Below are 26,247 nucleotides of genomic sequence, written 5' to 3'. Positions count from 1 at the left end.
CATAGAACGGTACAGCACAGAACAGGCCCTTCATCCCACAATATTGTGCTGACATAGCTAATCCTTCCCAGCTACAGAATGCCCATATCCCTCCATTTTCCTCAAATTCATGTGCCAGTCCAAGCCCCTCTTAAAAAACCCCCAATGAATTTGCTGCTGCCACCACCCTATCAGGCAATGCATTCCAGGCATCCACCACTCTCTGAGTAAAAAACCTACCCCTCACGTCTCTTTTGATCTACCCCCCTCACCTTAAATGCATGCCCTCTGGTATTGGATCGCTCAATAATGGGAAAAAGATATTGCTTGTCCACCCTATCTATGCCCCTCATAATTTTATACACTTCCAACAGATCACCCCTCAGCCTACAGTTAATATCACCCCTATTTTACCCCATCAAACACCTGTGAATACGACAGGCCACCTGGAAGCTCCAATCCATATTAATAATGGTGATTTTATAGAAAAATTGCTATAATCACAATGAAATTCAAGTCTATCATAATTATAGTTCTTGGGTAACATAAGTCAGCGCTGCAAAATGTCAATAAATACTGAATTATTTACAATTCGTCAGACAACAGAATGTGAGTGGGTAAGTGGCATTGTGGGATATTGTGACGTGTTTAGTTATGCAATATTATCATGAAACCCACTGTGTGGACCAGATGACAACTTACAAACTTGAGAATACAACTCATTGATCTTTAAACTTCATTGAGTAGCGCAAACATTGTCAATGCCTTTGATATTATCCGGGCTACTGCCACAGGTTTTGCAGTTCATGCAGAGAAACTCATTTTCAGCTTGCTAGTATTAAATGCATGCCAAAATATCAGCTGCCAACTGTATTCATCTCTGCAGGTTTGACTTCAACAACAAGCTGTGAGAGTGAGTACAACTGGTGTCGGTATTCTCACACACTTTTGGCATTAACAACCAAAGACAAGCTTCATCCCCATGATTTTATACGGTGATCTTTCCACCTCCTTTGGTAGGACCAACACTTAAAGACCAACCACTCTCATCAGTGACTATCCACAGGACCCCATCTCTCACAGGATGGCACACAGAACTGTGGCTGGCTCAAGAAAAGGAAACACTTTTACTGAATTGAAATGGATGAAGAACAGCACCAAGCTAAATTCAAGCTATTTTTGTCTGTGCAATGATTTGATCATGACAAAGAGTCTGAGTACATGAGTCAACTAGCTTCATGAACGAAAAGATAACAAAGTCCATTTAAGGCATCCATTTCACCATTATGATAGCTTGGGGAAGCACTACATCAAACAAGCCAAATAAATGTACTGAACTTGTGACACATTTAACAAATGGAAATGGTCCAAAGATCTTAATATGTTCTTTTCTGCAGACTCCTTTTAGATACCAGATCAGAAAGTTGCATGAACAAATCAGATATCAGAAAGCACATGGTGCAATACAAGAATCATAAACTCAACTTGATTACATTTTAGTTATAAATGCTCAAGATTTTCACATTCTTTCTTAAGGTAAACAAAATTTGGAAAGTGGGTGCTTTATTGGGAGTACAGCTTATTTCATTCAAGGAAGAGAATTGGTTCTCTATTTCCAAAATGCCATTTGTACTTTAAATACCTGTGATGAAGGCAGGAACACCCCAACCAATCATGTAGTAGAACCTCATAGGGCCATAGTTGATATCACGAACTTCAGTCAACATGCGGTAAATGTGCAGCCCTTCCAAGAACATCCAGGCAAAGGTGCACATATAGAAGAAATGGAGCAGAATAGCAATCACAGTGCAGACAAACTGTGGATGACAACACAAAGGATAAGAACATTGCACCAGTTGTACATCAGCTGTTGTGTTCAAGAACAAATGAGCGCAGGTGAATGCAGTGGGAGTTGTGTAGAATTCACAGCACAGGAATGCACCATTCAACTACTTTGCCAATGTTTATGCTCCAAATAAGGCTCCTTCCTTACTACTCCATCAAACTCCACCAGTATAACCTTCTGTTCATACCTCTCTCAAGCAGCTTTCCCTTTAATACATTTGTGCTAATTGCCTCAACTGCTCCAAGTGGCAGCAAGCTCCACATTCCAACAGTCTGTGTAAAGGTGTGAAGTGTGAATCCTACAACAAGGGAACCAAGCCCACAACTCTGAGGTTAAGAGTCTTATGTGTTACCATTGCGCGAGCTTGGGCATTCAAAGTCACCTTTCATAAAGCTTTGTTATTCATGCAGCCTGGTTTTCTGTTGACTGGATGGGCCCTATGAAATTTTCTCATCTTTCCTTGAATATGGCAATATGTAAAACAATTAATTTAATATAATATATTGGCTTCATGAATGGGAAAACTGACTGAAAGATCTTCACATTCTACAGATTTGAGAAAATTCCAGCTGGAGTTCAAAAGGCTTTTTCATTCTTTCTGCATGCGGGCTGCCCCCAGCACATACTCAGTAATGCAAAAAGATGCATTTCACTGTGTGTTTCAATGTACATGTGACTAATAAAGAAATATCTTAATCTTATTATTCCTGTTGTTTCTCAACCACACCATCAGAGGGCCACATTGCTTAAGTTTAAAGATATTTTAAACCACAAAACCACAAAGACTGGAGTCTTTCTTTATACTAAACCTGAATCCCCAGCTTCTTATAAATCATACTAAATTAACATAGTAATTCACCAAATGTGGTCTTTATTATTGCACTTAAATCCACATTTAAATAATGGGGATTTAATCCCAGATCAGTTGTGATATAGAGGGAATTTCCTTCCAGAGTAGCAGGAGGGATGGAAATTGATACAGTCTTATTCACACATCAAATTGTGAAAAAATGCACAATCCTTCTACAGCCTGATGTTACCAGACCAGTGAGCTGTGATAGCTCCTACAGATGTTCAATGAGACTCATCACCATTTAGGTCACATCTGAAAAACATCACTATAGTTGCACGAAAATTCATTCCTTGCTGGCAGCACTAAACCCTTCATATACAGCAGGGACAGTGCCTTGTACTCTGCCTCTGGAATTCATACCAATGAAGCCTGTGGAACTGAACTTGGGAGGCATAATAGAACAAGTCAGCGCTGTATATTGACTGAAGAAAATTTTCAGGGAAATTAAACCATAGTCACACAGAAAGAAAAAGAGAATGCTGGAAGAACTCAGTCACGTAACATCTGTGTAAGAAAATGGTACATGTCATACACCTTTTGCCTCCCACAGATGCTGCTTAAGCCACTGAATTTTTCCAGTGTTCTCTTTTTTGTTCCACATTTCAGCATCTGCAGCCTCTTCTGTTGTGACACAGTAGGTTCTGAATTCATATATGTCTTGAGTACCCTGTTATGATTGAATGTATCTATCTATTGGTCAAGGCACTGTGAGATATAGTGTGAGAAGGTGCAGGATTTGAAGGCTTACCCACATTAATTTACACCACTGACTTCACACAAGGTCATTCACTGATGTAGGGAGGTGACTCCAATGTTATTGGTATTGGTATTGGTTTATTATTGTCACTTATACCGAGGTACAGTGAAAAGCTTGTCTTACAAACCAATCGCACAGGTCAATTCATTACACAGTGCAGTTACATTGAGTTAGTACAGAGCGCATTGACGTAGTACAGGTAAAAACAATAACAGTACAGAGCAAAGTGTCACAGCTACAGAGAAAGTGCAGTGCCATAAGGTGCAATTCACAGTCCTACCACAGACACCAGACTGTTGAGCATTGGATACCACTTACCGGATTATCTGCTTGGTTAATGCCAAGGAGGAAGATGAGCTCAGAGAAGAAGAGTGCCACAACCATGTTCTTACTGATGCTGTGCTGGTTTGAGCGAAGGGACCTCAGCAAGAGGAGGATCAGGAAGGACAGCAGCAGAGCACCTAGTGTGACACCCACAGTGGAGTATGTGACCAACTTCAGAGGCAGAATTTCACCATTCTGAGGGTAAAATAGCAGAAATAGGAATTTACTACAGAAACAATAGTCCTATATACACATATATATCATACTTGGTACCCTTTAGATTATAATACATTTAGATAATTTGTAAACCCTGCTCTATAGGGGATAGTATAGGTCAGCTCATAATCTTCATGACCTGGCTAAGATCCATTTAAAGGTCATTGTTAAGCATTGTACTGCAACGCATACTTTGAATGCATCATTTCCTCATGTTCTTCAACATTCTCATGACCCAAGCAATACATTAATTAAGCAAAATTGTTGCAAGTATTGATCTTCATTAGAACTTCTGACAGAAGATTTCTTCCACGGGATACATCAAACCTGTAATATGATGCAGGAGAAGCAAAAACCAAGTTTTGCATACAAAGACTGTGGTAATAGTGACCAAATAGTCTGCTTTCTGTTGATGTTGATTGAGAAATAAATATTGGCCAGGAATACCAAAAGATAACTCCCCTGCTCCTTTTCAAAACTACCTCGGGATATTTTATGCTCACCTGTCAGGCAGGACCTCAGCTTTAAACTTCATCTGAAAACCAGCAGTCATGTGACTCCCTCTGCACTCTCTCAGAACTGCACTTTTCTTGTTTATTCACAGGACATAGATGTCACTGGGAAGGCCAACGTTATACAGCCCACTCCCTTTATTACCCCTGCCTTGAAAGGCTGTGAACAAGTACAAGCTTAGATTTTCTGCTCACGTCTCTGGAATGGGCCTTGAACCTGCAAACTTCTGATTTAGAAACAAAAAGAACAACAATTGAAAAAAAATTATCTGCCAAGAAAACTCCCACAGTGGAGCAAATCAATAATTATTTGGCTTTTTAAATTTCCAAGTCACACCAACACCTTAGTGTGGCATCTTCACTGGGGGCTTCAGCAGTTTTTAAAAGGATGCTGCTTCTCAATGAAATCTTTAACTGAGGCTCCATTTTCCCCTTCAGGGTGGAATGCCAAGTGATCTTTGGCATTATACAGAGTAAAGTGGTTCCCTTGGTGGCCTATATCACTAAAACAAGTTAGCCAATCAGTTTAACATTGCTGTTTGTGGGAGCTAGAAAATTGGCAGCTGTGTTTACCTTTAATACAACAATGACTGTACTTCAAAGTGTTACATCAGGTGTGAGGTTATGAAAGACTCTGTATAAATGTAAATTATTTCTTTCCCTGGCCTTTCCTTCTATTTATATGCTTCAGGTTTTTAGAACTCAAGTCTAATGCTGCTTAATTGCTTCCTTTTTAATCCTGCCTTATTCCACCTATTTTTAGTCTTGGGTATGCCTGAACTATTATTGGCTTTGGGGCTTCACTGGAGTTTCTCAAGGAAACAAAATCCTACTATTCTAGAGCTCCCACTTCAAACCACAAAGCAACATAAACAAAACATACCAGAAGGGCCCAATCAACTTTAATTTAAATGTTAATGTTATGCAAATAAGCATACAATCTTCTTATGAGAACCAGAATGCTATGTCAACAATAATATAATGGACCCTGTCACAATGCAAATAAACTGCATACTTCAGACTACCTAGTTATTGAACATTCTTAAATGAGAAAGGACTGTTGCACAGCCAGAGACTGCCATTTACCTCTCGTCTGGAAATATCCATGAGAACAGCAAAGCTGGTCATGTGATTACACTGGCAGCTGATGTGACTCTCGTTCCTGAAGACTAATTCACATCCTTTGGACGACCAGCCTCCTGTTCCACCAACACTGCACCAGGACAGATCAGAGAAAGACAAAAGGGCCATTAAAAAATAACACCAATAATAACCATCATTTCAATTGCCTCTTTAACATCAGAAAACATCCTAGGATAAGCATTGGAATGTTATCAAACAAAAATTGACTGAGTTACATATGGAGATGTTTAGTTTGTAAAGGCTTGGTCAAAAAGCTATGTTTTAAGGAGCAACTATAAGTTGCATAGAAAAATTTAGGAGGTAATACCAGCTAAGGCACAGCCATCATCTCTGCAATAAAACACAATCTGCTGGAAGAACTCAGTGGGTTGAGCAGCATCTGTGGAGCAAAGGGAATTATCAATGTTTTGGGTTGAGACCCTGCATCAGGACTGGAGAGAGAAGATAGTCGGTATAAAGAGGAGAGGGAGAAGGGTGAGGCAAGGGCTGGTCAATGATAGGTGGGCTGAGGAAGGGTGTGGGGAGGGGGCAGGGTTAGAATTGGGAGACAGGAGGCAGATGGATGACAGGTGGAAGAAGACAAGGAAAATAAAAGGGGAATTTGGAGCCAGATGGGGGGACAGGAGGTTAAGGTTGATGTGGAGACTGAGGCTGGAGGGTGTTCCATGTTTTGCCAGCTGTACTATACATAACTTTCATGTCTTCCTGTTCCTGTTCTTCCTGTTCAATTTCTGTGACACACATAACACAATATAGCTGAATCCCAAGAACACAAGTTGAATAGTTCCATGATGTTATTTTGGCATCATGGTATTCATTCACGTATCATAAATTCATGAGAAGCAGTCCTCATGAGCTAATGGCATAGAATTTTACAATCTCGTTCTTCACAATGCCAAATCTACAACATTTTAAACTTTTGCATCATTCAAAAGCAATCTCAAACCACACGATTACTTATAGCCAAGAAGCCATCTTAATGCCAGGGTGTTATGGATGTCACATAAATTAGTTATCACAACCCATCAGCAGGGCTGAGGCATTGCTTCAGTAAGCTCCTGGAGGGCTATTAATTTCTGAGGAGCTGCATTTGAACATAATATTGGAGGGGATATTGGGAGAGAGAATAAAATCATCTTCACAGGGGCAACTTTTTCACCCAGAGGGTGGTCAGTATATGGAATGAGCTGCCAGAGAAAGTGGTTGAGGCAGGTACATTAACAACATTTAGGAAGGGTTTAGAGGGATATGGGCCAAACACAGGCAAACGGGACTAGATTAGATGGGAATCTCAATTGGCATGGACCAGTTGTGCTGAAGGGCCCGTTTCTATGCTGTATGACTCTATGATGTGATGGAGTTACCTTAATACCTTACATTTATATTTCCAACACAATATGTTATCCATGCAAATAAACACCAGAAAATATTTTAATAGCTTACAACCACTCAGAGGAATTCATTTGGCCCACTGAATTCACATCACCTCACCATAGAACAGTCCCATCTCTTATCTCCCTGCAACCCATTCTCTCTCACATGGACAAACATCTCCCACCTGATACTTCTTCTTGTCTCTTACCTACACTAAAGATAGTTTACAGTAGTCAATTAACCTACCAGTACATCTTTGGGATGTGAGAGGAAAACAAGAGCACCCAGGAGAATGTGCAAACTCCATGTAGACAGCCCCAAAGATCAGGATAAAATCCAGGTCACTGGAGCTATGAGGCTGCAGCACTAACTACTGCACCAGAACTTGAAGTAAGGCATGCTACACTTAAGGAAATCTGGGCATTCTTTAACTCAATCCTTCATTTGTGCTAAGTTATTTGAGCTTAGCTGTACACATGATAGGTCTAACACCTCTTAAGTTGTGACAGGGTAAAACAGCCATTTTTTTAACTCTCCATATCTACTAAGAGCCATTTTAGCCATAGCTGTGATAGCACCTATAGAAAAGTTTTCTGTAGGCACAAATTTTAATTTACAAAGGACCAAAGGATTGCCAGAACCAACAGAGCTGACTAGCTTCAGGAATAGAGGCAATGATTAAAGGTTTCTTTTTAAAAATATAGTAATTCATATTTCAATCATCCATTAATTCTCCTAAATGCTCCTGAAGTAGGGAGGCGGTTAACAGACAACCACATTAGTGGGTCTGGAGTCACATTTAGAGCAGACAAGATAAGGACAGAAGATTTGCTGTTGTTGAACTAGATGGGATTTTATAACAATATGGCAATTTGATAATACTAACTTTCTAATTCCTGATTTATTTCATAATTTCAATTTAAAATTTCCTGATGTTGGGGTGGGATTTGAACTCATGTCCCCAGATCCATGGTCCACTCCAGTAACTCAAAGGCTCAGGCTGGTGAACACCTGGCAGCTTTCCACAAAATATGTAGATGTGATCACCCAATGACCAATGGCATTAGACAGGATGGCTCTTTTCCTTCTTGTTAGTGTATGTTTCAGTTACTAGGTCACTGGACTGTACGAGAATTCATCATTCTAGGGATTAAACTGGAAAATTCTATGAAATTTTGTTTTAATAAAATCAAAAGAAGGCAGAAAGATTTATTTTATACTTCACAGAGAACTGTTGTCGGACAAGAATGGAGCTTGGAAATTTGAGGGTTACCGTGACACAAGATTTAAAAGAAAATCAATCTGTCTGCAGTGTTTAGAAGTATCCATCATTCTGACACAAGGCTAGGCTGACCACTAGTTTTGTTGCCGTACATCATGGCCTTTATTGAATTACCTAGTCACCCATTAATGCCCTGTTGCAGAATTTTTAGACAATATGCAATCATTTCCCCAAGACATTCAAGTCTAGAAATAATAAGCAAGAGGTCTTACGGGATGGAATGGTTCCAGAAGACACAAATTGGCTTGGTTCGCTCTTCAGTTTGGAAAAGCTTGTACTGTACTCTAATTGGTTTGTCCAGCTGATGCTGCAGTAGTTCATCATTGTCATGGATGGCAATACTAACGATAGGGCTATTAATGATAGGTCGCTTAGGAACCCTAGGACAGAAGTAAATCACTTCATTACAGTGCAGAAATTTAATTAACAAAATGACTTCTATATCTTTATTTGTGGACTGAGCATTGGGCAATTGTACCAATTTGGATTTACCTTAGACTTCTTTTGTCAGGATCATACTGTTCTGGTAAAAGCTCTCCCAGAGTCCAGTAGATGATTATACTGGCAATGGCATCTTGCTCATTTGGATCAGGATGACGCTTCTTTCTGTTCAAAGGTGTGCTTTCCTCTTCAGGTGAGGAGGTTGGGACTTTGGAGCCTTCTGGTAAAGAATGTGAATAAAACAAGTTTTATGATTCTTTAAAACTGCTAATACCAACTAACGAGAAATACTGATTGAACTGTACAGTCAGAGCTTTGAACTGCCAAGTTTTCTAATTTGCACAACATATTGTTGCCAGAGATTAAAACTGGCACTTGATCAAAAAGATTACATTGTACTCAATACTCAGAAAAGGAGCATGTCCACTCCACTTTATACATATTAGACAGGATCAAGTTGTGTCTAAGAGTAAGCTGTATCAACACAAATTTACCCTCACTCACTTGCTTATCATTACAGGACATCCCCAGATTATGGCATTCCTGTGAACTGTTCATAACCTGAATTGTTCACAAGTTGGAAAGGCGCCATGAACAGAGTTCTCAGATGGCAGAAGATGCCTGCAGGAGCTGGTAAATCTTTACCACCGGTCTCCCAAACACTCATCTGTATGTAAGGGCTGTATATAAGGTGGGCATATGTAAAGCTGGGGAGGATCTGTAACTGATGAGAACAAAGTTTTACTTTGAGTTTTTCTTTTTAACTTCTATTCTTCATTGAGCTACAATGACCGGCATTGTCCAAATAAGTAGGAATCAATACGTGGCTAATTTCGGTATAATGAGTAACAGACAGACTCTTGGGCACAAATTCTCATTGCTCTTACCATATACGGTATGTGTTAGAGTCAGAGTCATAGAGCAATACAGCGCAGATACAGGCCCCTCGGCCCAACGAGTCCATGCCAACCATGTTGTCCACCTAGCTAATTCCAATTTCCTGCATTCACCCATATCCCTCTAAGCCCTGGCCCTCCACGTACTTATCCAAATGCTTCTTAAATGATACTGTTGTACCTGCCTCAACCACTTCCTCTCACAGCTCATTCCATATACTTTAAGATCTTTGTGCTTATGGTGGTAAATTGACAAAAATAAACTCTGCTTTTTGATCATTCTGAATCTTTTGCTTCATTGTTTATTCCTTTTTGATTATCAACTCACAACATAAACAAAAATACTTGATTTCAGCATGGAGGAAATACCACCAACAGTGGATGGTCAGAGAATCATTGCGGTTAGTTTAACCAAACAGAAAAACTGCGGCAGACCAATAAGAAACAGCCAGGACAGGAATATCAAGGCAGAGGGTGAACAAATTATGACGACAGGAGAGAATGCAAAGTTTTATGAAGAAATGATGTTTGTATGTATAAATGCACATGTACAACATTTACCTGTATGGCGTTGCTATATTTCTTAAACCAAAATTACAGTGTTGCAATAGCGATGGCTGTGGATAATCAGAAATTTTAAATTGGGCAAAGTTGCCTTTCTCCCTGGCTTGGTCATGGTCATCAATCATCAATCATCATTAACGAATACAAGAAAACTCTGGTAATCGACATCTGATGTTCAGAGATCCTAATGGTCTGGCATCTGGCTCACTCATTAGTCTAGAATGTGAGGGATGGGTGAAGGTGTTGTTGAGAAAATCAGGCCAGGTTGAGGAGGAGGGTTCTGATCAAAGGTCATCAAATATTATCTCAGCTTTTCTTTCTACAGATACTGCCTGACCTTCTGATTATTTGCAGCATTTTCTGTTCAGATTTCCAGTAGCAGCATTTTTTTTTGCTTTGAGGAGGATTTTGAGGGGTGGGTGGTTGGGTGAATGCATAGGGAGGAATTATCTGGAGAAGAGGTCAGGTTGGGGCCAGGGTGGAGAAAATTAGGCAGGCAATTTAAGTCTGGCGGTCAATTGGGTATATGGTCATTGGTCATGGGGGTGGGGTGTCAGGCAGAAAGGCATTAAGACATTGGAGAAGTGATCAAGAATTCAGGAGCGGGGTAATTAGGAAACAGGAATCAGGTGTCTGGTCAACAGGGTTTCTGGTTGAGGTACATGAGTCCTTGAGAATGAACAGCAAGGTGATAGGGCAGTGGTGGGAGTGAACACTAAAAAAAACTACAAATGTTGACCCCACCTAAGAGATTATGGGCATATTGGATACCCTAGTAGTGTACCAAATAATAATGAACATCCTTTAACTAATACCAAAGTAGGCCTTAACCCTTCCACTTCAGTGAACGATGCCTCTGCTATTCGCCGGTCCCTGATTTGCTCAACCTTGGTCAAAATGTGGTTTCATGCCGTTAGACATCACAGCAAGTGCGTAGTCCTGCGTTAAAAGGTATTCTTACCTTTAATTTCTGCCGGTGTGAAGATTGATTCTGGAAGGATAGCAATAGTTTCTAAGTCTCTAGGTTTTTCTCCTCGGATAAAGTCATATCGTGGGAGCTTCACTCCAGAGAAATTCATTTTGTGAAGGCGATCAACTGAAATAACTGGACAAAATTATTTTAGTTAGTCTTAAAACAGAATAAAAGTCTTACAATCAAACTATTCTAGAAAACAATATACATTACAGTCTCAAGACTGCCCATGGTCTAGTTACTGTGATGCTCACCAATATTAGGTGTGACAATCGTGAAAGGGCTGAGGTAGGTTTTTCTCATGTTTTGTGCCAGTGCACTTGCATAATCCTCATAGTGTCTAAGCAGGTGAGCCGTCCCTCCGTCTGTTTGCTGGATCATATCCCAGTGTTTTTTGTTACTTGCATCAAGAATTGCACTTCCAACTTTAATAAGGTTCTGAAAACAGAAGAAAAAGCAATGGCCAATATATTACATTATTGTTGCAAGTCCATCCAATGATCTCATTCAATCAACACCATTTTGAGCCATTTCCATCCACTGAAGTTCCTGTCAAAAGTTATGCATCAATTTCTTGACTGCCAATAGTAAACGCAAAATTTAATTCTGGTTAATTACCCGTCAATACTAAAAGGCCTTCCTCCATTTAGCAGATTGAATTGACCTGCAGATTTTCTTAAAGCCCTGAATGTTATGGATAAGTTTGTGTTGCAGCAAATTACTTAGTTATTATGACACAATACAATACAATGAGACACTTAACCCTGGAAATTCCTCTCATCTCCTCCTGCTCTTCCATTGTTAATTTTGCCAGAAATATATGAGAAACTCCAGTTAGTACATAGAGTTAACAGTCCTGAAGTACCCATGGAGTGAGCTTCCTATCACACTTACCAGTGAAAGGATGAATCATGGCTGGTCACTGTCAGTACCTGGAAACACGCTCTCCCACAAGGCCAGGGAATTTATAAAGCAGGTAAAAGTCACCTTATTATAAGTGCATGAAAGTGGATCACATGCAAAGTTTGATCAATACAAAAATTCCAGACGTATTGAAAATCCAGCTGAATGATTTCTTTGAACTGTAGATTTTTGCTTTGCCAACTTATTTTTAAAGCAATAATTCCATTACTGTTCAGCAAACCAAAAGTTCAATGCTCCAACAGCCAGGAAACCAAATTACACTCTTCACAAATGTTAACAATATTTCTCTAAATTACTGCACCATTAATTTTTTTTCAAGTATACACCTAGCCAATGAACTGTTACTTTTACAAATCATCATGATGTGCAGAAGTGAAAACAGATAATTGTTACATTAAGACAGACTGTCAGTAGTGCCAAGTCTCCATTCATATTGATCCCACTCATTTGCAAGATCAACTAATTTAAATATTTGCGCATGAAATACTTAAAGAGAAAGAGGTTATGAGCTATCAGTAGTATATGCAATCAGCACCTGACTCAAGGTAGAACTTGCAAGTGACAAGTTGGTCATCTTGTCAATCAATCCTCTGATGAATTCCCTTAAACAATGGGCTGATGCCTTTATTCTAAATGGCCTAATGTTAGAGGCCAAACAGCAGCAGTATTAAAATGGAAGAGACTTTTGTGAGGGAATCAACCCCAGCATAATCTATGTAATCGTGAAAATCTCTTATAATTTGGGATCTTAACAAATCTGATACAGTATATTTGCATAACTCTTATGCTCTTGTGTTTGACTGGATTTCATACCACGAGATGCCTCTGTACCAAAGACCTCAGTCTAGACTTGACAATGAGAAGTGTCTGCACCCAATTTATTGAGTACTTCAGGTGCCTTTAAAAGAAATTAACCATTTCTAGGTGTTATTAACTCGTACCTCTGTGAACTGGACATCCTGGGTTGCAGCCAAATTAAATCCCCGCTGGGAGTTCTCAAATTCTAAGATTTTTGAGGTCACGTGGTATGCTATCTTCACATCACTGCCAAAATATTCATCCGTGTGCTGAGTAGCATTCCGTAACAACAGGGCAATTTTCTTGGACTTCCCCACATCCAACAAAGTTTCATTCTTTTTCAGTTTTTCAGCCTGCATAAAAGGCAATCCACCAGAAAGTGAGAAATCTATTCAGCAAAATCACAAAAGCATTGCCCAGAAAATGGATCACATGAAGTCCCCTTTTGTGTGTTAGGCTACTTAATTGCAATGAAAAATAAAAGACAATGAAAAAAAAATCAGGGAATCACCACCTGGACTGTGGTCAGCAATTTCCCTTCAGGGTCCAATACACATCTGACATAACTGCCCTCAGAATCAGACCTTCACATCCTTGTGTTTAAATGGGACCCACCTGATCAAGTCCTAATCTGGTGCTGAAAACTCACTACAGGTAGGTGCTTCTAAAGTAATATGCTTACCCAGTTCTCTCCCTGGCCCACAGCCCTCCACCCCTTTCAGTGGTGACTCTAGTTCAAAGCTTGGTTGACCCCCACCTATACTCATTGTCCACCAATCTGCCCTTTCCAAATGACCCCACATTGCAAACCAATTGGGCAACATCCCTGGCTTCTGATCCCTCTGGTAATCTGCAGATATCCACCTACCTCCCACACTCCAACTACCAATTACACTGCCTGTCTACAGAAACTCCCACTTCCATCTACACAATCCCTGGGAGGAGCATACCTCATTGCTCACCCTGATCTCTTGACCAGCCCTTACTCCAACCTCTCTACTCAGCATTTAGACCCAACCCTTTCTCCCCTCAACACCCATTGGTCTTCTACCCACACCCATCACCCAAGCCTGTTCCCAAGCCTCTTGTTTGCAGAGAATGCAAAGGAAGGACTCTGATGGAGATGACCTGCTAAGTAGCACATAACACCTTGGGCCTTGTACAGTAATTAGCTTCCCAGAGGAAAGCTCTTGGACAAGCTGTTCATTGAAGCAACTGTTAGCATATCTGAACTGGCACCATTTGATTTCTGGGCTTGTGTGTTTTGCAGTTACCAAAATGCAGAGACTACTTTCTTTTAGGTTAATCGGTTTCAAGTCATTATTGGAAGAGATCGTCACAGAAGCCTTATCTCTGTCTGACTGAAGAAAGAAAGAGGGAAGGATGTGAAAATCAAAAGCACATACAGCTGCAGCTTAGTCTAAGAAATTGAAAGCTGTCTTCAAAACCTTGTGTGCTGGAATGAAATTTAATGGAATCAACAAAGAAATTATTAAAATATACTTCTAAGCACGCTGTGCGTGTGAAATTTTTAATTTTTCTCCCTTCTCCTCCCTCCCTTTCAACAGGGATACAGCATTGATTATGATGGCGGCACACTGCGTTGAATGTTGCTAAATTAAGCAATGGTGTAAATTGACCAGATTACCCATTATAATCTTAGAAATAATCTCTGGTTTGACACAAAAGCACCTGGTCATTTATGGCTACAGGCATTTAGTCAACCTTTTGAAGTCCAGAGAATAAAATGAGAGCTTGGAACGAGGCTACAATTTAACACTACTTGAGGTGATGCATCTGTAATTTTAGAAGCTATCCCATTCTTTCATGGAAAGGAAAAAGTGCTGCAGAGCAATACTACACAGAACAACATGTCACATAAATGTAAACATAAAAATTGTTCAAGAGTTATTATCTATTAGAAGGAAGTATGAAACTGCAGCGTCTTATCATTGCTAACCTTTAAAACCAATTTCTCCAAATGAAACTTACAAAGGTTTTCAGCTCTGCAAAGGTGTTGGTGGTACAGTTGAAAAGATCAGGGGGGAGCCAGCCTCTGTGTTCATCGCAGTGTCGGATGCCTGTTCCTATGGAGAAAATGACAAAGGATCTTAGTGTCTTCCCGAAATAAACCTTGGCACAGACAAAGATACATTGCTACCACCATAATGATTACATTAAGTAGTTCTACCACATAACTTAGAGAAGCTAATTTATTTCAGCGACATTTCACCTCAGTAACAGAATGAGCTCCATGCCTCTTTTCTAACTTAAATTACCATTGTTTACAATCTTAAACTTTATGGTTTTATTCCTTAAGCAAAATACTGCAGATGCTGGAAGTATGAAGTAAAAACAGAAAATGCTGGGAATACTCAGTCAATCAGGCAACATCTGCAGTAAGAGAAACAGAGTTCATACTTCAGGTCAATGACATTTCATTAGATGCTTCCATATCCACTTTAGTAAAGGAGTGAATCAGTGGACATGAGTAAATATAAAATATGATTGTATCTACATTTAGCCACAATCGTTCCAGTGACACACATAAAATTCTATATTTGTTGGCAAAGAAAGCGATTTTGCTGGTGTCCAGGTCTACTCATGGTACTCCAGAAATTTAACCAACACATCCCGTCGCCAATCATACTTGCACTGATCAGGTTTCTTCCACATCCCGTCCTCACAACCTCCTCACCTACCTACCAATCCCTCAGCCCCTTTCACCCCTCTACCAGTCTCCCAAACCCTGGGCCCTGGTCATCCAACTTTATCCTCAATCACCTGATCAACACCCTCACATTCTGATGTCCTAAACCCTTTCCCAACCCCTGATCATTTGAACCCACCCCATCTCATTGCCCATGGACTGATCACCTGAATCCTCCTCCTGGACCCAAACTCTTGCCTCGACCCCCATGCCCACTCACTGACTATCCTCGAACATCAACTCTCAGGCCAACGACTTCCATTTTCGTGTATTAGTCTTCAATTTGAATCCCTTGCAATTCAGGACCATTCCCCACCCTCCAACTCACTGCCTGTCTTGAATGTAGCTGCCACTTCTCCCCCTCTGGTTCTTGACCCTAGATTAAGGGTCATAGAGTCACTGAATCATAGAGAGATAAAGCAAGGAAACAGGCCCTTCAGCCCACAGAGTTCATTCCAACCATCAACTACCTACATTAATCCCAATTTTTATTTTCCCCACATTCTCATCAACTCCCCCCAAATTCTATCACTCACCGACACACTCAGAGCAATTTGCTGGCCAATTAATCCACCAACCCACATCTCAAAGAGGAAACCCATGCGGTCACGTGGAGAACATGTAAACTCCACACAGATAGCACTTGAGGTCAGGATTTTACCTGGGTCTCTGGCACTGTGAGGCAGCGGCTCTACTGGCCACACCATTGTGCCACCTCTGTCCAAGCAGACAAGGGAATGGTTTTTCTTTATTCAATGCCAATTCAGTCATGATTAAAGCCTTGGGTCTTGAGTAATACTGAATTTGCAGTTGACAGACCTATGACCAAAACCCCAACCCAGGCATTCTCTCTTTTGATCAAAACATTGACCTCTTGACCTCACAATCATCATGGCCCTTGCACTTTATTAGAACAAGGAACATAGAAAAGTACATCACAAGCACAAACCCTTCGGCCTATGATATTGTGCTGAACTAATGAAACTAGTAATTAAAAGCCTACTAAACTTTTGTCTACCTGCACTGCACTGCGCTTTCTCTCGAACTGCAACACTTTATTCTACATTCTGTTATCGCTTTTCCTTTGTACCACCTACATGTACTTACACTTGCAAATGATCTGTATGGATGGCATGCAAAACAAAGTTTTTCACTGTATCTCAGTGCACGTGACAATAATAAACCAATTACCAATTAATGAAGAAAGGGACAAGACCAATTCCCTGCAAGATTAACTGTGAGGTCTGTGTTACTCAGGGGCTTGTATGAGTGGTACCATTCTGCATAAGTAACAACATGATGAGCACGGCACACCAGTGACTCAATGTCTATGCACATCACTTTGACTAATTTTGGGAAGTTCGTTACTGGTATACAAAGTACCCAATCACACTTAGCATGCCATACAAAAAGGTGCTACATATTAGAATTTTTAAGTCAATTTGCTTTTCCTTTATGGACTCGATGGGCCGAAAGGCATCCTTCTATGTTGGTATGATACTTTGTCAGCTGAAAAACATCATGGTTTAAAAATGAAAATCGTTCTTTACCTCAAGAAACATTAGACCACATTGTTAAACTGTGTAAATAATGGAAACAGATTAAATCATTCTCAGTGCTGAACAAGGAATTACTCTGAAAACACATGAAAATGTAATGACAACATTACCCATTGATCCCTTAGGGCAAGGCACAGCAGCAGGCAAACCAAACTTGGTTCTGGGCCACCAGATCCCTGCCTCCATGGCTCGTGGGCAACTGTCATAAATCACTGAAAGGAAAATAAACTGATGAAATATTCAGAACATGATAAAACCATTACATTCTTTCCCTATTACATCAATTAGCCACTTCTATACAACTGTGCATTCTAGCAGGTACCAACCTGCATCAGTGTATTAGTCATAGAGTCATGCACAGAAATGAGCCCTTCGGCCCATCATGTCCATGCTGATCCTTCTGCCCATCTACGCTAATCTTATTTGCCTTACATCTGCCCTGCAGTGTTGTATGACACTGCGCCTCTTTTACATTTAAATCAAATATGGATCAAGATTTTGAGCTTTTTCCAGCAACATAATGAACAATCACTCTTAACATAGATACGTTTTCCAATACGGTTTCCACAAAAATGTACTATTAAGCATAGTCATTGAAAATTGTTCAACATCTCTGCTAAACATGCACCTAAATTGCATGACTACGCTGAATCTCAAAACATATTAGAAAAGACAATGGTTTGGAAATTCAGTGGTTGAATGCTTTTTCCTTATCAGTGCATTGCATCAGAAGTTGCTCATTTCCAGATTAGACTGCATGAGCAACATAGATTAAAGTAGTTGGCAAAAGCACCAGCAATGCCAGGCATAAACGCCTGTTTATACAGCGACAGTGTGTATCTTATCTTTATAGTGGACAGTGAAAAAGGTTGTCTAAGGTCATAACAGGAAAAAAATCAACTGAGAAAGTGGGCAAGGGAATGGCAGATAGAATTTAACTTGGACAAGTATGAAATGATGCATTTTGAGAAGTTAGACCAGAGCAGGACATACACAGTGAATGACAGGGACCTGGGGAGTGTTGCTGAACAGAGAGACCTTGGGGTACAGGTACATAGTTCCCTGAAAATGGAACACAAATCGACAGGGTGGTGAGGAAGGCATCTGGTATGCTTGATTTCATCAACCCAGGCAATGAGTATAAAAGCTGAGATCATGTTACTGTTGTACAAAATGTTGGTTAGGCAGAACTTGGAGTATTGTGTACTGCTCTGTTTAGCACGTAACAGGAAGGATGTGATTAAGCTGGAGAGAGTGCAGAAAAGATGCACAAGAGTCTTGCCTAGATTGCAGGGATTGACTTATCAGGAGAGATCGGAAAGGCTAATTCCGTTTTCTCTGGAGCAAAGGAGACTGAGAGGCGACATGATAGAAGTATATAAAATTATGAAAGGCATCGATAGGGTGGATAGAGAGTATCTGTTTCTCAGGTTTAAAACCAAAGGGCATAGATTCGAGGTGACAGAGGGGAGGTTTAAAGGGGAACTGAGGGATAAATTTCTCACACAAAGAAAAGTTGGTATCTGAAGTGAGCTGCAAAAGGAAGTGGTGGACGCACCTTGACAGGTACTTGAATGAGCAGGGCATAGGTGGATATGGAACTAATGCAGGTGTGGGATTAGTATAGACAGGCATGATGGTCAGCAATAGGCAAGCTGGGCCGAAGGGCCTGTTTCTGTACTGTGCAACTCTGTGACTATGACTCTAATCATTGCCTGGAAAACTGGTGAAAACAGATTCAAGCATTGCTTACAAAGTGGAATTGGATAGATACTCGAGAGGGAAAAAATCGTGGAATTACAGGATCGGCAGTGGGGAATGACACCAAATAGTTTTCTGTTGTTGAGAGGTGAATAGCCTCCTTCTCTGCTGCAATGACATGATGATTGCTGGTCAATGTTATAATGTAGGAAGCACTGTAAACTAGAATGCATCTGGCATCTTTATTGCTTTATTGAACCTTTCTTTCCCTCTCCCATTTTCACTTTGTATGCTGGATTTAGCATAAAATTAAATATTCCAACTCATTCGACCTGGTTTGGTCTCTGTACTACTTAATAATGATTCTTCAGTTTGTTTGGTTAAGGAAATACAAACTTTCCTTTAGCCTCAGATTGCCTGGGTTGGACCAAAATGGCTTTCCAATCACAGTAAACACAAAAAACATCTGATGTAATTGTTTCCAGCTGACTACAAAATCCAGGCCAGGTTCTCATTGAATTTGGTCCACTACACAGAAAAAAAAACTCATCTGCTTCTGTTCCATAAAACTGATAGCAAGTACCATGTTCCTTTTATAAGAGTATGAAATAAAGCACATGCCAAGAAAGTGAGAAAGATTTCTGGTCAGACTTGCACCAAACACTTGTTCTTTAAGCCTGCGATCATAACTCAGTAATTCAATGCAAATGATCCAATATGCAGACTCTGCAACATTCACCACTAATTTCAAAATCTAATTCCATCACCTAGCTACACATAAACGTACCTTCACAACCGTTGGTGAAGACTTCTGCAAAAGGATTGTCGCAGCGGTCACACTGTCGTCCAATCACACCAGGTTTACACTGGCACTGTCCTGTCTCCATGTCACATGAGCGAGAGAGTGAACCAATGGAGTAACAGTCACATGGGAAGCAGGCATTGCTTCCCGGAGGCCAGTAATAGTTTTCCTAAATAAAAATGACATATTATTACTTCATAGTAGGCCAAAGACCTCAGATTTGCTTCCTGTATCTCCCCTGTCCCTTATTTTCTCTCTTAATATTTTGAAGCAGATCATTCATTGTGAGTGGTGACTTCTGACCAATTCCAACCACTCAGTGAATAAAACCATTCAGATTGTCTCTGCAAGACACTCTTGTTAAGTCATCTGCTGATTTAGCCACCCTGGATTCAGGAAAGCTTCCAAGATTCCCCTCTTTATGATGGGGATATTTCATGTGGGAACTGAATCTGACCGTCAGTTGAGGAAAGATCACTTGAACACCTCATGTAAAGAAAATGGATTAAGAAGGTTGGTCAAATTGACAAGATAAAGACATAAATACCCTCCTTTTATTGGAATTAGCCATACTAGGTTACTACACAAATGGTGGAAGACAAAGGAGGAATTATTAGCTTCTGGGAATGGTGCATTAAATATTTTGGAGCAATGCATTGAGAGGCAGATGGAGAAAAAATATTAGGTCACAGATTGGGTCACCAGTTGTGAAAGAGAGACATCTGTGTAGGAAGGTAGAGTGTCAGTTGGGTACTAATGGAACCTTGAGAGTTGGTGCATGAGTAATTGGGGCTGCTTGTTCAAGATGTGGTCTTTATGAGGTATTGATGTCTTGAATAGGTTGTGGGGAGGGGTGTGGGCAGCGGCTGTGGGAAGTCTGAGAGCATGCTGGAGCAAGGGGTAAGAATTTAAATTAGCTTGCAGCAGGTTCTGGCACCAGATTCCACAGGCCAGGACTTGCTCAGGAAGCCCTTCCTCCTGTACCACTGGAAGCTGTACTGAAGGGGACCACAGCGAAGGGTTGCTCCTGCAGGAGAGGCCTGTGCAAGCCACACATGCATGAATATGTTTCATGGAATGGGTATCATAATACATATTGTGCAAGGCTAGTCAGCACTTTGCATGTTCAGATTACCCAGCTAATTTCAAATATTCAGCTTAATGTGGGGGTGAGCATTTGGTCTGGAGGAGAATATGAAAGCTTGCTCTAACCTATAACAGCTCAAGTTACACAATTCTTCAGCTGAGATGACCTTTGTCAAAACTGATTACTGTAAACAGGCTTGAGTTACTCAGGTCCCATTCCTCACCTTGCATCTGCATTCTCCAGAGGTTTTGTTACAGTCAGCATCAAACCCATTCCTTATATCACAGTTGCAAGGTCCGCAGATAGGATGCCCCCACCATCCTCTAGGGCAAGGCTGATCAATCCTGTGAGCAGAAGGTTGAAATTTGTGAACTGTCAAATAAACACACTGCTGATATTTGGAATATAAACAAGACTGATATTCCATTAAGAATATCTGTTTGAAGAAAAACCCAGCTATGAGACTGGGCAATTTTTCATTTTCTTTGTTACTACAGAAGTAGCTCCAGTATATTCCATGCAGATATATCCCTGTCATACAAGATTATCGGAAATGTTTATTCTCCCATAGGATCTGGGCATCATAGTCAAAGTTAGTACCTAATATCCAACCCTAAATGCCCATCTTAAACCAGTCTATATGATGAAGGTACAACTGAGTGGATTGCTAATGGTAGCAGAAAGTTAGATAAAGGTCAAGAGTGGTAAGGAAAGCAGATTGAAAGACATTTGTTTCCTCTATCTCCATAGTTATTATTACTGATGCTTGCATATTTTCTTTTACTAATGTCAGATTTATTTAGTGACTGAAGTTAAGGTTACCAGCTGCTGTGACTTCATGTCTCTGGATCTTTAGTCCAGTAATTTAACCACTAAGCTATCACACCTAGTCATGGGAGGAGTTGGGGATGTTGGATGGATGGGCTTCTCTTGTCTGAAATTTGTAAATGTGTTTTTTTTCCCCTCTGTATGTTAAGCTGGGACATCATTCTCAGCCAATTCTTCAAGGAAACATGGGCTCTGCAATGGTTCTTCACAGAGCAGCCAGGCCAAGACCAAGCTAGTGAAGAGCTAGAGAAAGCTGGCCTGCTCCCCTTCTCGTGTCCTGAGTGGTTGGATATGGACTTATTTAGAGATATGTCATAGAAGGGCCATATGTAGAAAAGTGGATTTTATCTTAGCTGATAGAAAATACTTCAGGGTCTTTAGTCTGTTTCTCTGAAATTTCTGATGATACTGGAGACTTTAGAAGCATCATAAGCTTATTTTGGAAAGATATCTATCATAAGGGTCTACCTACCAGATACCGTTCAAGAAATTCATTAGTGAAGTGTGTAATTTTTTAAGTAAAAATATTTGGTAGTATAAATTCATTACATTTAAACAAAATGCCACGGTTAAACAAACACCAAGAACTTAAGAATCCAGCTAAGACAACAATGTAACTTAGACACTGCTTACTTGGTCTCGCAGTACTGCCCAAAGTAATTCGCTGAGCAGTCACAAGTGTAGCCATGTGAAGAACTGGGTTTGCGGCTACACACAGAGAGATGTTCGCAGGGATTCAGGGAACAGACATCCTTACATTCCTCACCATAATAACCTAGAAATTATTGGAGATTTCCCATGATTGCTTTGATAATTAAAAGACAAGTCACCTTTTACGTAGAATTACATGGAATATACACATCAGAGAATTAGGATAATTGACTCAAGCAGTCACGTTGGCCCACACAAGCCTCCACTCATCCCTCCAGAAGCACTTCTGGCTGCACAACTGTCAATTCCCTTCTTCTTCATATGTTAATATAAGCTCTTCTAAAATACATTTATGCTATTCACTCCAAATAACAATAAATTCTACTTTCTCATTACTCTTCTGAATTCTCTGCTTGATTCTTCGATGATTGATAGGCCTCTAGCTGTGCTCTTTCTGACAATCTATCTATGTCTACCCTACCAAAGCCTTCCAATAATTATAAAAATAACTTCTAAGTTATCCTGAGGAATTGATGGGGAACTGGCACACAAGAGAAGGTGAGGCCAGCATGAATCAGCCATGATCAAGTTGAATGGCAGGGCAGGCTCAAGGGGCTAAGTGACTTACTGCTGCTCCTCTGTTCTTGTGTACTCAGCCTTCTCTGTTTAAGAGAATTGAAATCTAGTCCATTCATCCTTTCCTGAAAAATATAGCGCTGGTTTTATTTCTACAAATGTACTTCAGCGAAAGGTTACAATATAAAAGCATAGTCTAGCACCTTGCTTGACTGGTAATAAAAGCATAAAGTTTGAGTTTACATTGAATAGAATTCATTTCTACTTGGGTCCTCCAGATGGTTGTTGTCATTTTGTAATGTATTGTTATTTATTTAAGAATACCGTGCGTATTTCACTCCTTCAAAATGGATATAGTTCTGTGGATTTGCAGTGGATTGTAAGATATTAAAGATGCAGCATGGTGATTCCAATCTGTGGAGCAGCAATGCGTTTATTTAATCACTAACACAAGGGCTGAACCATCAGAGTTTACAGTAATGCAGCTAGCGGTGCATAATTTTATCCTTAGAAACAATTTCATTCTGAGGTTCAGAGAAATGGATAATTAAAAGAAACATTTAATGATTTCACATGAATTTGCAGTAATTGTGAAAACAATATTGAAACAATATTAAAAAAAGCTTTGGTAAATCTGCTCCAATATAGCTCAACTGCAGGATAAGTGGAAATTGTCCATTCAGTTGCTTCCATTAATTCCTTTTTATTTTCAAAAGCATGGAAATGTTGTGACTAAATGTAAGATTAAGAAGGTATATGGAAATATCAGTCTGGGCAGGCAGTTCTTGGACTGTAGCCATGGATTAACAATGAAAACAGAATTTTCTAGGTTCAGATTTTATTTTCACCACAGTTAGAAGTTCAAAGTTGGTTTTGTTTCCATTGATCAATCTCTTCATTGCACTGAGAGAAGAAATTCCTCCCCATCTCAATCCTAAATGGGTGATCCTTTTGCTTGACACAATGTACCTACTTCTATACTCCCACATTAAAGGAATCAACCTCTGACCATTCACTGTTGTACATTTCAGTGAGGTTTCTCTCATTCTTCAAAACTTCAGTTAATCTGCTTAAGCTTTCCTCACTATGCAATCATTTCATATCTGGAATCAATCTGGTGAAAATTCTCAGCATTGCCTCCAAGGCATATATATTCTGTACAGAAGGGGGACCAAAACTTTGTTAAAACAACAAAAGAGACACTCACATTGGTTCCATTGAGTAAAAAAGGATTATTCAAATATGATTGGTTTTCAATCCAATAATGGAAAAATAAATGGTACATACTTAACATTCAAATTATTCATCATCTTTCCCTTTCCAATCCTCAAGCTAATGTAATGCAATATTATTCTTTGAAATTTAAGCAGTCAAGGGGCTCCATAATCAATTAGATTGGACACTTGAGTGAAGAGCATTATTCAACAAAATGGGGTTAATGTAGGATTAGTGTAGATGGACGGTTATGGTTGGCGCAGACTAGGTTGGCTGAAGGGCCTGTATAACTCTATGACTCTCAGTCAGTCATTCACCGAAATTCAATACTAGTTAATTTGAGTGAACATGTGCCCCACTTTAAGCATTACTCTAATAGAAGTGTAACAACATAATGATACCCATATGTTTAACAGTTCTTATAGAAACATTTCTAGAGACCTTAAGTGGATGGTCTTTGAGATGTGAAATGTTAAGTCCCACAGGAAAAAGCTGAGCTTCTGGATGACCATGGCTGGATCCTTTTCCTTACCTGGGTCACAGCTACAGGAGTAGCTGTCCCAATCATCACTGCAGTAGCTGTTTGTAGGACATGGACTGGAGTCACAGGGATCGGGAATGCTGCAACCTCTCTCCACATTTACCTTCTCAGCATGGTTTATATTCAGGGCCACAGCTGTGAGTGGTGTCTCACCAATTCGAACCCCCTAAGGAAGAAACAGCTAATTTTACAGTTGTTCACTGAAGCAACCAACTCAGGTGCAGTGGCATCTGTTTAACAGCACTTTCTGCACAGAAGCATTATAACTATATTTTGCTTTCTGAATTTCCACATTTGGAATCACATTGAAATACCAGTTGAATTTAATTTCAGTAGCAGCTGTGAACTATAATTTTGATAAATGAAACCAGCTGCTTAAGGAAACTATCTAACTTTCATAGCCACATAATTCAATTGGAATCAAGAGATATTGTTGGTGTAGCAATAGGAGTGGAGCACTGATCTCCCAGACAGATGGGATCTGGTTTTATTTCCCAGGAAGCACAGGTTTACGTATACACTCCAAACAAGGCCAGCTCTACTTAGTTCTGACAGATTACCAAATCACAGTATTCCAGTCTACAAGGAGGAGCAAGTGCTGGGCAAAAGCACATTGTGAACACTTGATGTGAATCAATTGCGAAGAAAAAGTTACAATGACCAGGGAAATATAATCCTGGACCTCAGCTCCCTTCATATACATACCAACTTGTAGCATCCATGGCTGAACAGTGATGGAGAGTTTTGTGTTCAACCATAAGGGCCAATTTAAACACAATGGACTTCTTTTCTAAACACCCATATTTGAACCTCCATTAGGGCTTGCAGGTGTACACCAAAGCAAAGAACTTTTCACTTTTCTAAACCTGTGTAAGGTTGGTCTGTTGCCACTTTGGGACTCATTGCAAAGACAAGAGGATAAATCTGAAATCTTCTTGTTTTCCAGTTTATATAGTGCAGTTACCTACCAAGTTGTCACGAGGAGGTGTCCATTAGGCATGATAATACTGAAAGTATTTCGTAAAACATTTATCCACCAGAGTGGATGAAGAAATAATAAATGCCTGAAGCTTACTCCATGGTACACCAGAGTTAGCAGCCATCCTGTTCTTTGCTATACCTGCATACATCCTCGGAAGCCATGAAGAATACTGCCATCGTTGCCTGAGACTCCACCAATGCTGATCATTTTTAGCTTCAGCCCGTGCAGTTCATTACCAATCTCCACCGTTGTCTGTGAAGTGGATCACATCAGAATTTAGCATGCAAATCATCACAAGGTTGAGGGTTTAAAGAAAAAAAACTGTGTAATTATTGGCTCTTGTTACACTTGAGCCTCTATTCACAGTTGACAGTGCTCAGATATTATTTACACACTGCTTAAAACCAAAAGGGGATTCATAAAATGTGCAGCATAGCACCACTCCAGATGATTGAGTTTCCAATGGGATACACGTCATAAATGGATGGAGGAGGATTTATTTTGTACCAAGAGGAAAAGATTTTTTCCCACTTTCCAGGAACAGGAAAAATATATAGTCAAGGCTGAAGCATTGCAGTGGAGAGATAAGCGAACGCAGTGGCAATGCCTACAGAATTGAATCCAAAGGAAGGCAGGGAGCATGTAATGCTCAGTACAGGAAATGGAAGGGCATGGTGGAGGAAGAAACCAGAGCGGGGGATGAAGGGAAAAGC

The 26,247-nt window shown here is 40.1% G+C and overlaps 1 protein-coding gene across 2 annotated transcripts in view; it reads right to left on the bottom strand.

The window, feature by feature from the left end:
* Positions 1 to 26,247, bottom strand: part of LOC127580781 (cadherin EGF LAG seven-pass G-type receptor 2-like) — a 231,820-nt gene that overhangs the window by 14,705 nt on the left and 190,868 nt on the right. For both annotated transcript variants that reach the window (XM_052034651.1, XM_052034652.1), the window contains exons 11-25: positions 25,673 to 25,786; positions 24,544 to 24,718; positions 22,203 to 22,344; positions 20,965 to 21,085; positions 19,640 to 19,823; positions 17,262 to 17,363; positions 14,875 to 14,969; positions 13,026 to 13,235; positions 11,415 to 11,598; positions 11,149 to 11,292; positions 8,779 to 8,947; positions 8,499 to 8,666; positions 5,574 to 5,700; positions 3,754 to 3,954; positions 1,622 to 1,796 (exon numbers count right to left, since the gene is read on the bottom strand). In XM_052034651.1, the coding sequence (XP_051890611.1) occupies positions 1,622 to 1,796; positions 3,754 to 3,954; positions 5,574 to 5,700; positions 8,499 to 8,666; positions 8,779 to 8,947; positions 11,149 to 11,292; positions 11,415 to 11,598; positions 13,026 to 13,235; positions 14,875 to 14,969; positions 17,262 to 17,363; positions 19,640 to 19,823; positions 20,965 to 21,085; positions 22,203 to 22,344; positions 24,544 to 24,718; positions 25,673 to 25,786 (2,311 nt within the window). The remainder of the gene's footprint in view (positions 1 to 1,621; positions 1,797 to 3,753; positions 3,955 to 5,573; positions 5,701 to 8,498; positions 8,667 to 8,778; positions 8,948 to 11,148; positions 11,293 to 11,414; positions 11,599 to 13,025; positions 13,236 to 14,874; positions 14,970 to 17,261; positions 17,364 to 19,639; positions 19,824 to 20,964; positions 21,086 to 22,202; positions 22,345 to 24,543; positions 24,719 to 25,672; positions 25,787 to 26,247) is intronic.

This window comes from Pristis pectinata, chromosome 20 (genome assembly GCF_009764475.1).
Source record: "Pristis pectinata isolate sPriPec2 chromosome 20, sPriPec2.1.pri, whole genome shotgun sequence".
Classification (NCBI taxonomy): domain Eukaryota; kingdom Metazoa; phylum Chordata; class Chondrichthyes; order Rhinopristiformes; family Pristidae; genus Pristis; species Pristis pectinata.
This window is presented reverse-complemented; position numbering and strand designations above follow the sequence as displayed.